Source organism: Onychostoma macrolepis, chromosome 09 (genome assembly GCF_012432095.1).
Source record: "Onychostoma macrolepis isolate SWU-2019 chromosome 09, ASM1243209v1, whole genome shotgun sequence".
NCBI classification, from domain to species: Eukaryota; Metazoa; Chordata; class Actinopteri; order Cypriniformes; family Cyprinidae; genus Onychostoma; species Onychostoma macrolepis.
This window is the reverse complement of record NC_081163.1, coordinates 1,744,978-1,757,635: the sequence shown is the minus strand read 5'-3', so window position 1 is coordinate 1,757,635 and position 12,658 is coordinate 1,744,978. Positions and strand designations below refer to the sequence as shown.

General features: G+C 35.4%; 1 protein-coding gene across 3 annotated transcripts in view; it reads right to left on the bottom strand.

The window, feature by feature from the left end:
- The window catches only part of gpm6bb (glycoprotein M6Bb), a 43,015-nt gene that overhangs the window by 18,316 nt on the left and 12,041 nt on the right, over nt 1-12,658 (bottom strand). The window contains exon 1 of one of the 3 annotated variants that reach the window (XM_058786149.1): nt 4,882-5,170. The exons of 1 other annotated variant lie outside the window; for it this stretch is intronic. In XM_058786149.1, the coding sequence (XP_058642132.1) occupies nt 4,882-4,930 (49 nt within the window). In that variant the 5' untranslated portion in view covers nt 4,931-5,170. Of the gene's footprint in view, nt 1-4,881; nt 5,171-12,658 lie in introns of those variants that run through there. One more of the 3 variants, XM_058786151.1, reaches the window with a different exon arrangement.

Sequence of the window (12,658 nt, the reverse complement as noted above, 5' to 3'; positions counted from 1 at the left end):
TCTTTTATTAAAATATTTATTCTGGGTTTTGAATTTTTTTAATTGACTGAATCAGTTTTTTATTTTTATATTTTCAGTTTTCATTTTAGTTAGTGTTATTTTGTTGTGTGTCTGCCATTTTTATTAGTTTTTGGATTTTTTAAATGCATGTCTATATTGTTTTTATTCCTTTTTATTTCAGTTTTAGTTATTTTAGTATATGAAGTTACACTAAATTAAATATGAGAAGTGTTGCCTTAGCAAATAGCTGAAATAAAGGTTTTATATCTCCTTTCAGTTAACATTTCAAGTAACTTTTTTTGTTTTTCAATTTTAGTTTCAGTTTAAGTGAACTATAATAACCCTGGTTCTTGAGAGGTTTTTTGAGATTCATCAATTAATATAAAGTCAGTAACATCATTAACAAGCCTCAAATGATGAAATTTGAGTCATGTGTACATTTATCACCTTCATCCGGGGTTAAAAAACACAGCAGTGCTTTAATTCAGAGCCCCATTGTGCAGTGTCTGAATCCTGAACGTTCCTCGACGTGGAGGGCTTTTTCCCAGCACACAAAGGCAAATTAAAGCAGATATATTAAGCAGCAGAGAGAAGCCCTTTCAGAGCCCGTCTGTGTCCGACAGTTTGTGCCCAGCTTTTATGAGGCTCACCGGGGTGAAAGCTTTCTGTCCCAACTAGTGAATAGCTGTTTCCATAGCAGCGAGTTAACCACAACCCAGTGAGTATCGCCCACGGCACAGTCTCTCACGACCCACAACACACACACACACACACACACACTTATGAAGCCACTTAAATGCTCCCATCTCAAAGGGAAACGCTACTCTCTTTTCCCAGACTTTCCACAAAACACTTGGGGAACATGTGAAGTTTTGGTCAACTAAGAGAGATCCATGAGACCAAAAATATCAGATGATTCATATCAAATGAATGAATCAGTCTGGCATTAGTGTACAAATATCTTCACAAAACAGTCAAACTAATATTTTTTTTTTAAAATCAGAATCTGTAATTGGAGTCTGAATTCTTAAAAGTAGCGTGATAAATCACAGTTGTTTTCAAAGTATGTACATATTTACATTATTTTTTAAATGATGCTATTTTTATATAAATTGTATTTATTCATAACTTTTATATTATAAATAATATAATTTAAAAAAAAATATATAAAATATACACGCACATCCTAAAACGAGAGAGAAAATTTATATTTTTATTACCATTATTTTGTATTTATTTTGTTTTTTTATTCTTTTTCTTTTTTTATTTCTTTCTCTTTTTTTTTTTTTTTGTGACAAAGCACATTTCTCCCTCCAGGATATTTACATTAAATTTCTTTCTAATTACTTGACATTTTTTTAATATTTTTTTATTTATTATTATTATTTATTTATTTATTTATTTTGTTTGTTTTTGTTTGCAATGTGACTTTTCTGTGACAAAGCACATTTCTTCCTCCATGATAATTACTTAAATGCATTAAATCTCATTCTAATTACTTAAATATTAAAAGAAAAAATACATTTATGTAAATATTTATATAGAATAGCAATAGCGGAACTTTCAGGATAATTTAGTGCAGTTATTTATTCATTCTTTCATTCATTCAATGTGACTTGTCATGACAATTAAGCACATTTCTCCCTCCAGGATCAATACTTTAATAAATAATTTCTAATTTCTGTAATGTAAAAAAATTATACATTTAAAATTATACAGCATCTAAAAAACACACACATTCTTTATACTAATGTTTTTGTTTTGTCTCTAATAATGTTTGTTTTTAGAAGAGTTGAAGCTGTATCCAGTAAACTGAGCTTTATTCCACAAACACTTAAATGCTGTCGTTACACATCTCTGAAACATCTCCCAAAAACACACACAAACACGCCACATTCCCGAATCATGAGCCACATTTCACTCTTTCCAGCTTTCCATACCAGCTTACAGCTGTGATTACGCCTGATTCCTGACCACAGGCATATTTCACTGCTGCGTTCAGACGTTTACTCCTCCATGTATTCACTGAAATGTGGTCTGTTTTTGAACCAGATCCTGTCTTTAAATGGCACAGGTTTTGTTCACTTTGTGTTGACGGCAGTGGAAAAAAACAAAGAGTGCTGACTGGGATTCAAGATCACTGCCTGTTAGCAGAAACACACAAACTACAAAACCATCACTGATCTGCTTTATAGAGCACTGGAGGAGACACTAAACACCCTGCATTACAGACCGAGAGAGTTCAGAGGAGGAGAGAGAGAACGAGAACGAGGAGACACGTGAGAGTGGTGAGGAGCAGAAAAGAAGAAAGAGGAGAAGAAAGGGAAGAGGAAGACTAGGAGAAAACATGAGGATAAAGAGAAGGTTGTGGAGGAGTAGCAAAGGAGGAAGAGGAGAACAAAGAAGAGGAGGAGAAAAGGATAAAGAGGAGAACAAGAGGAGGAAGGGGAGATGGTATAAAGAAGTAAAAGAGGAGAAAGATGAGGAGAAAAGGAGTAAGAGGAGAACAATTTGAAGAGAAGAACAGGAGGAACATAAGAAGAAAAGGAGGAGGAAGATGAATATGAGGGGAAGAAGAGGGAAAAGGGAGATAAAGAGAAAGATCAGAAGAAAGTAGAACAAAAGGAGGAAGAGGAGGAGAAAACGAGGAAGAGGAGAAGGAGGAGGGAAGAGAGATGGAAAAGAAAGGAGGAGGAGAAAGAACAGAAGAAAAAGGAGAAAAGAGGGAAAGAGGAGGAAGATGAGTAAAGGGGAAAGGGAGGAAGAGAAGAAGAAAAAGTAGAGGGGGGAGAAAAACAAGATGTGAAAAGGAGGAAGATAAGGAGAAAAGGAGAAGGAGAAAGAGGAAAAAGAAGAGGACAAATGGAGGAGGAGGAGAGGGTGAAGAAAGAGAAAGGTGAGGAGGAGAAAAGAGAAAGATGAGGATGATGAAAAAAGAGGAGAAAACTAAAGGAAAAGGAGTAAAAATGGAGAAAGATGCAGTGGAGGATAAGAAAGGAGGAAGGAGGAGGAGAAAAGGGTGAGAAAGAAAAGGATAAATAGAGGAAGACAAAAATGAGGAGGAGAATAAGGAGGAGTAAAGGAGAAAGAGGATGACAATAAGAAAAAAGAGATAAAAGAACAGAAATAAGAATGAAAGGAGAAACTAAAAAGAAACAACAGCAAGATATAGAAGAAAAAAAAAAGTATAGAGGAGAAGAAGGAAGATCAGAGGGGAGACGAACATGGAGGAGGAGTAGAAGAAAAAGGAGAAGAAAGAGAAGGAGAAGCAGGAGACTATGGAGGAGCAGTGGTTTCTGAGCAGCTGCAGTGACTCGGGCCAAACTCCAGTTGCCTCATCACTGCAAGCCAAAGCCCAAACTTCTGCTGGCTCCAGAACGAGAGCAGAAAGCCAGAGTCAGAGGACAGCCCAGTGTGACGAGCACAAGGTCAGGACCCCGCACTTCCGGACGCTTCTATAGCCACTGACAGCACGTCCTCCAGACACATACAGCTCCAGAAAGCACTTCAACCTCTGCCAACCTCCAGCTGATCAGAGCACACAATATGAGACACAAACAGATGCTTTCTCACAGACTGTGTCATGCATTTTGTGCATGAAATGTGTTCATGCCATGGAAAAAAAGTCATAGTAAGCAGAGGAAAGACTGAGAACGGGAGAAGAACAAACTGAGAAGGTCACAGCTACAGTATGCAAACGTCTGTCAGAAACTGGAACGTCCTGGAAGACCATTATGAAACTGTAGGTAAGCAGAATAAGTTAAATAAACAATGAGTGAAGCCAACAGTGGACTCCTAACTGGTCAACGACAGACCGAGTGTCAGTCCACAACTGATTATTTTAGAACCAGAATAAAGTAGTTAGTTTACAAACATCTCTGAAGACTTGGACTTGTGATTCTAACAATACCTGCGAACCCGATATGGTTTAGCACGATTATCAAATTGCAAAGACTGCGTTGTAATTATATAAATTATATGTAAACTGATGCGATCTTTTCACAGCTCGCAGTAAATGCTGCTCCACACAAAGTCCATCTATGCAAGCTCTGCTTATAACGAGCATTTGAAAACGCAACATGCTTTGATTACTTTTTTATAATTTGATTAAATAACAATAATGAATAAACAATAATTATAATAATAGTAATAATTAGTCTCCACAGTTTGTAATAAGAAGCATTTATAAATATGTTGTCAACAAAAGAGAAGCATTTAAAAAGATAAGTTTCCCTGCGGTTTTCCACCAAAATAAAAGCTCTATGGTTTAACATTTGAAAACAAAAATACATTAAAGACTGAGAGAGTTGAAATAAAAAAAACAAAAAAAAAAACATTAGTATTGTAATAGTACTGTTAATATATAAGCTAATAATAATAAGAATAAGAATTATTATTATTATTATTAATATATTTTATTATTATTAATAACATTTGTATAAATACATTTTAAAATTTGATTGATTAAATAATAAAAAACATTAATAATAATAATAATAATAATAATAATAATAACAACAACAATTGCATTTGTTTTCACAATTTTTCTGCCTGTTTGTTTGTTTGTTTTTGTTGTCGTTTCATTATTTTCATCAAAATGCACTTAGTTTCATGGCCGGTAAAAAAATAATAATTATGCCTTGTAAATCACCATCCTTTGGCAGGTGTGGCATAAAGTCAGATTTAGGCCCTGCTTGGACCACTGACAGGACAATGCATTAAATGACAGAAGAACAAAAAGACTTTTTGACATCAAACTGAACCAGAGTTTAACACGTAATACACAACAAAAATCTAACCAGCTCTAATTGAAACTCATGTGATGCAATGAAACAAGTGCAGTATTGACTGTCCCAATAATGAAGCTACTGTAAACATTACCTCGTTTCTCCTGACGCTCATCGTCAGTGTCGTCATATAGAGTTTCCATGTTTCGTAGAAATCCAGAAAAGAAAAACCTTCCTCCTTCAAACTTCTCTGGTTGTATTCCTTGGTTTTCTGACTGTGTTTCTCTCTTGCTCTGCTCTGTCTTCTTCACATCACTGTCTTACCCTGAACCCACACAGAAACTAGAGATGTTTCCCAGTCACAAAATCACAGACACATTCCCAGACCAGCACAATGCTAGTGGAGGAGGTGGAGGAGGAGGAGACCCACAACACTGAAGTCCACACACTCACCCCCATGCATATATTAACATATTAAAAAAAAAAAAAAAAACACCAGCCACAAACCAGCCTTCCATCTGCTGCCTGACCCATGAGAACCCAAGACATGCAAAGAAAAGGGGAAGATTCCCTCTGGACAATGAAAGATGCGGAGAAGAACAGAAAGCAGGAGCAGATGGAGGGAGACAGAGGTAGAAATGAGAGATAAAGAACAAAAAAGAAAGAACAAAGAAAAGAACTACAACTTGCAACTTGAAAGATTTTGTGGCTGGACTGATGCTACTTATAGTAGTTATAGTTTCTTCTTGCATAAAGTTTTGGGAATCACAAATACATGATGTATTGGTTGTTTTCCAGGAAACTTTTTCATTCTTCTTCATTAACTGTACTCAACATAGTGAAGAGTTCAAAAATTGTGAAAGTTCACAATTACTCATTATGATCTACACCAGTGTCTCCCAAACTGGGACTTATGAGGAAACTGCAGGAGGTTTGAGAGTTGATAAAATCATAAAAATGTAAAAGTAAAAGAAATAAATACATTTTTAATAAATGAAAAGCTTCCACAATGGCATAAAATAAAAAAGGTAACTGTGACTTTACATCTCACAATTCTGACTCCCCAAGGAAGACAAGATGTCTCAGATTAAGCGACTGAGGTGTTTTGTTGTTGATGTAATAATGAATATAGCAGCCATCATTTAGTCCCGACATCTGAGCCGCTGAAGACGCAGAGGATTAACGTTACTTTCATTTTGAAGTGAATGTGCCGATCTCCTATCTGCCTAAATGCGTCTATGTTCGCGCAAATCATTCGTGTTCCAGCTTCATCTACAAAAGTAGTGAGTATACCGTGTTTTTTTTATGAATCTTTGCAAACAGCCTTTCCTAATAACATGCTAGTTAGCCAGTTTCGCGGCTAAAGTAAACAGTACCGCTCGTCACTCCACGGAAGAGAGGGGCGGGGTCAGCAGAGCTCATTAGCATTTAAAGCAACATGGACTAAAAACAGCTTGCTGAAAACAGAGCTGATTTTGACAGGGTAAAAAAGGTGTTTTTTACACTACCATTGAGAAATTTTAACCAAAGTATGTTACAGACTTTTCAATAAGATCCTAAAGAATCATATCAGCTTGTGGAAAATGGGCATCCGATGACCCCTTTAAGATAAAATAATCACAAACCTTTTTTTACTTTTAATCCCATGGCAGAAACAAGCTTTTACTCTCTAAATATTTTATTTGTTTACCTGCATGTCATATGACCACAAACCAACACCGAAGAACCATGAACTTGCGAATGTGTTAAACTTTTTTGAAATACCAGCTTAAAATATCTAGGACTTCAAGTAAATATTTCAGCTCGAAGGGTTTTGGCTAACAAAAGTTTTGGAACCTCTGCTCCAAATAGTTCTGACATGATCCATGTGCGCTCATCTCACAAACATGATCACTCTGATGCAACTCAAAGGCAGCACTATTTCTGAATTACAACATTTTAGGCCAAAATTAGGAGCAATAAAACAAACTCTCGAATAGCTGCAGAATATGAGCTTGCAAGCTTGTTGTGTGTTGTGACGGGCTCAGCACAGCTGATGGGGTCAAAGGGCTGCTGAATGCAGGAGGATGGCATTGTGTTCATCAACATGGGCTAAACCGAGGCTGTGTTCACTCACCCGTGAGCATCAGAGCTCTGTCTGACACATAAAATAGAAGGTTCTCATGACCACCAGAGCCTGGAGCCCGTGCACGTCTCTCACAATAGACACACACACACACACACACACACTCACTCACACACACCTCGCTCAGCTTCCCAAGGGCCGACAGAGAGCCGAGATTCCCACAAGCTGTCTGAAGGAAAGGGATAACTGCAGGAATGTGGATGCGAAAGGAAGACGGGGGATGTTTAATCATAGATCATGTGTCTCTACGTCTCATATAAGGTTTAATAAGCGACGATCAATTTACTGAAAGAAAATCAAGAGGCTTTTTGAACCGGACAAGCTTTGTGAACTAATACAGGCAAAACCATGACCACATGTATCAAAAAAACTTCCGTTTCATTTAAATTCTGTTTACAAACTCACCACACAACATTAATGGTCAAAAACTGTACTTTTTTGAAAGCCAGCTGTTTTCTGAAAGAAAAAAAAAAAAGACACCTTGCACTTGAAAATAGAACATTCTGTTAGAATTGTACAGTCAAATAAACAAACTATGTGAAAATGACCTATTTTACCCTTTGGTCTTAAAGGGTTAATATAACTTATAAAAGAGTGAAGAGTTAAAAGCAATGTAAAAACATAAGTTGCCATGACTTTAGCTTTTGCCTGTAGTAAACAATTACTGTAATGCACGGTTTCTCATGGCTAATTGATTTTATGTCTTCATAAACAAATTAATTTTTTGCATGTTGCAACGCTGACCTACTTTATTTTTAACACCAACATTCATTCAACATCAGGTCACTGATTCAGAGCCACAACCCAGATACATTTATGTCAATCAATCTACGCGTCGGTTGACCTGTTTCATGGGACGAGTCGATGACAGAACCGCCATCAAGAGTGAATACAAAGAAACAAATCACAACATTTACTCCATCACACGTCACACGTCAGCACCTCAAAACATCAGCGAGTGCTTGTCCCATACTAGTTTCTACATGCATGGCTTTCATTTCCAGAGGAAATATATAAATGCAGGAAGGAAATTAATTAAATAATACCACACTTTACATTCACTCACTCCACTGTTGTTTTGGCTACATATTAGCAGTGTTGGGCAAGCTACTTGGAAAATGTAGTGAGCTAAACTAACAGTTACTCTTCATTAAATGAAGCTTCACTAAACTAAAGATACAGCCCTGGGAAATGTAGCACGCTAAGCTACAGTAACATGGCAAAAGTAGTTAACTACATCTAAGCTATTTTTTTTTTTAAATTCATTTTTATATTATTGAACCAACATCATACCAAGTCAATGCCCTCTCAGTGATCAATAAAACTGTCAGTCAAGCAGACAGACAGGCATAATAGTTCAGGTTAATTGTTTTTTCAACAACTGTTCCAAACCAATTTGGCAACAAAAATCGGTATCATGTACAGGGCCGGATTTACCTCATATTGTGACACAGGCAAAATAGATTTTAGCTGTCGGCCGGAAACCTCCTATTGGTAGTTGGTATTGGGGTTTTATTGTAGGGTAGGTTATGCAGATACATTTATACAAAGGGTAACACTTAACAATAAGGTTCCTTAATAAACATTAGTTAACATGAACTAAGAATGAACAATACTTCTGCATCATTTTTTAATCTTAATGTTAATTTCAACATTTACTAATGCATTATTAAAATCAAAAGTTGTTTGTTAACATTAGTAAATGCACTGTGAACTAACGTGAACTAATTATGAACTGTATTTTCATTAACTAACATTAACAAAGATGAATAAATACTGTAATAAATGTATCCATTGTTCACTCATGTTAGTTAATACATTAATGAAATCTTATTGTATAGAGTTACCATATAGATGTATAGGCCTACAGATATGCAACGATGCAAATAAACGTAGCCTGTGTCATTATATTATTAACATTTCACCAAAATCAAGTCCAAAAACGAAGTTTCTGACCAGCGAATGTTTTTTCCCCGTCATTACCGCCACATCAGAGGCAGTACATGCATCGCATTTAAGTTTTTATGAACTTGCAGGTTATACAGTTTTCTGTCGCTATGTGGGAGCTCAGTTTTTTTTTTTTTTTTCTCTGTTATTTGGCCAAAATATATCATATTATAAAAGATTTAGCGTTTCGCACAAGCTATTTGGCTGTGACTCGACAACAAATGACAGATTAAGACACTCTTCTCTGCTCTTAATAACAAAAAAACATTAGCCTTTATAAATATAGTGCTTCTCGAGTGAAGAAAATACTGTGCTTATTCAATCAACAGTTCTTTTATTTACCTTCAGAAAACTGAGATGCTCCAAACTGCACTTCATTCACAAAAGACGCTACCGCACTACTTGATCAAAAACAGAGCTTCACTAATGAAAAGCTGTTTGATTCAGAAAGCAGCGACGCTACTGAGAAATGTAGTTAAACTACTAGCGTCACTACTTGTAGCGACACTACTGCCCAACACTGCATATTAGTCAATATGGCTCCTATTTTGTAAGTTGCTTTGGGGGAAAAATCTGCTAAATGCATAAAGGTAAATGCAAATGTAAATATTAATTTATTTACACTCAAGAAACAGAAAAGGAGAATGTCCCAGCAGCTTTTTTCCACACAACAAAAGTGGATTATTATTTGTAATGTAGGGATGGGCGATATCTTATCGTTTGTGATATACCGGTAAAACTTCTCGCCACGATAAGAATTAAAACGATCTGAAACTGGTTTGGTCAGGGCTGCACAATGCGACAAAAAATAAAAATAAAAATCAGTCTGAGCCTTGAATAAATGTACTACAGTAGCACATGTGCAATATAGTTTTGCAGTGTAGAAACCTGATATCAATAAAAGATATCATTTATTGACATACTTTTTTTCCAAATTAACTTAATAACAGTTGAGTGTTTAAAATAACTTATTTTTGTGACCAGCCGTGGTTTCATATTACAGAATGATAGTATTATATACAGTGATTAAGGCGATTAGCATGTCGATTAGCATTGCATTATAAATATACTTTCCTTATAAAAAAATACCCAAGATTGCTTGAAGAACACAGATAAACCATATATTTTGTGCAATCGTATGTTTATTGCCTTCAAGTTTCATCATTTAAAATTTCTCTCTCTCCCTTTTGCGTTTTATTCAGCCGATAAATGGATACCTTTGTCCATATTAGGGATTTCACAGAGCGTTGTACTTCTGCTATGCATCTGTGGAGTTTCTGCGCAAGAGAGCCCTCCAGCTTCCAGTATGAATTAAATGGACATTACATTACGTGTGTACTCAGTAATGCTCATAACACCCTATTTTGGGTAAAAATAGGAAAGATAATACTTTTCTCTAAAGAAACAGGATTCCCTGAATTATCGTCATTAATACTGTTATCGTAATATATACCAAAAATATTGTGATATATTTTTAAGCCCATATGGCCCATCCCTACTGTAATGGTAACCAAGCTCCAAAAGATGACTATTACAGTATAATAAGTGTAATCCATTTGACAGATCATATTACAAATCATGCCAATTTAAGAATAAGATGCACATGAGATCTGAAAACTACTTATGATACTATTATGGTGCTTTTCTCACGCTTGACAGTATAAAACACGGTACAAAAAAAAAAAAAAAAAAGAAGCTCTATAATTCAATTGGTGTTACAAAGAAGAAAAAGTTGAGTGAATGGCAACAAAACTGTTAATTTTTAGGTGAAAGATTCCTTTAATATCCTACTTTGGCTCTAGCTGACTGTGTTGGTGGGGGGGATTCCCTCCAAAACCTAATTGGTAGCCTTCAACCCAATGTTCCCCAGGACCTCTGAATCAGCACATCTCTAATTGCATGTTTGTGTTGTTGGCTTTTAGGGCTTGGGGGGGGGAACTGAACTCTTCTGAGGTGGTTTAAAACCACAATTTGCCCTCTCATGTGACTTTACACCCGCTGGTTGGCACCTCAGTAAAGAGAAAAATGAAGCTTAGAAAAACAAACCCAGATGTTCCTTCTAGAAACTGACCAGAAATCACAGTACTATATGTATTCCTCGCTGCAATAAGCACATCAATGAAGAACTATATGAAACTGATAGTTATGACTGCAAATTCTGATTTAATGAAAAGTTGTTTAACACTTAAAAAGGTGTTAAACACACCTGAGGAACACATTACATGTTAAAGAAACAAATCCATCATTAAGGCGTTTTAACTTGGCCAAATTTTAAATTCATAATGACACTTCCTGTCTCTCTCATAGGGCCCTATGAAATCAGTTTTATTTTTTCCCAAATTCCGTTTAATTTTTTTCTAAATTCTTACATTTTTCTGGATTCCGTTTTTTTCCATTAAACTTTTTCTGGACTCCTTTTTAATGGTCAAATTAAATTGTATTAATCAAAAAGCATGCCTAATTAATTAAAATCATGAAACTTATACAATTTAACATTCATTTATTAAACGTGTAACAAAAATTACATGTTTAGGGCCGTATGAAATGTTTTATTTTTTTCCACACCTTATGTTTTATTGTTACCAAATTCTGTGTTTTAGCATGTCTAATTATTTGAATGCATACAAACAATTTGTATTTATTCTTGCAGTAGTCTTATGAAATGTTTTTTCCCCCTCAGAAATTCTGTGTTGTGTATTTAAATTTTACCGGTTATCAGATGAAGGCATAAAACATTGATTTAATTTCTATTTTAATTAATGAAAATTAAACATTTACATTTTTGGCAAATAAAGGGGATTTACTATTAAAATTAAAATATTTTGTGATTATTTCTTTAAAAAAAAATAAAGTTGTATTATTTTTCAACAGTAGTAGTAGTAGTATTACGTACATTCTACTAAATAATAGCAATATAGCCTATTTCTGGCACAATGTCGTTTATTTTGACGTGTTGCCGTGAATACCTTTAAAGTTCTGTGGGTATCCACCTTTTTCTTGACGTAAAAATGAGCGCGGCCATTTGTAAATTCTACGGGTCTAGCTTCCAGTCTCATCCGCGTCCAGCTATTTTTAGCTGTACAAAACAGTTCATTTTGCTCTTGATATTGAAAATTAGTGTCTTATCATATTATTTTAATGTATTATCTTAATCATGAACACACTGGTTTGTAGTGCAAAAAGTTTTACCATTTACTGCATGTTGTTATTCTCCTCGTTATTTACCTATAGCGGCTAATAAGGTGGATATGATATCACGCTAGTTTTACTCAAATGAAATGGTAAAATTCTAGTAAAGTGACTCTCAGAACAGTTTTGGAGATATTGTTCATGTATTTATGTTTGTCTCATTGAGACTGCAGATGCTGAAATCACTGCAAGCGTCACACGCGCTGTGTGTAGTAAACAAAACCACGCATCTGCTCCACTCATACAGAGACGCACAGAACATGCAGGATTCATATTTAAATCGACTTTTGCGGCTTAATATTTACAGATACTAGTCCATGTAGCAATTTGATTTAAGTGTAATGACCTACTTTTGATTAATTCATCCAAACTTCCATGACATTCCACGTTAAACTGTAAATTCCGGTTTTATTGACTGGATTCCACGATTCCGTTCGCGTTTTCTGCATCGCGGAAATCATAGGGCCCTACTCTCATCAAAATGCACCCACATATTTTGTTTAGAGTTGTTTTGGACTGTTTTGGCTTGTAAACGGTGCTTGATCTGCGCAGATTTCTCTCCTGATTCAGACCAGAACACTTTTTCACTGAAGGAAGCGTTATTATGGATTATGGAATCATATTTTAGTTAAAACAGTCTTAATGGTGGATTTGTTTCAGCTTTTGTCTT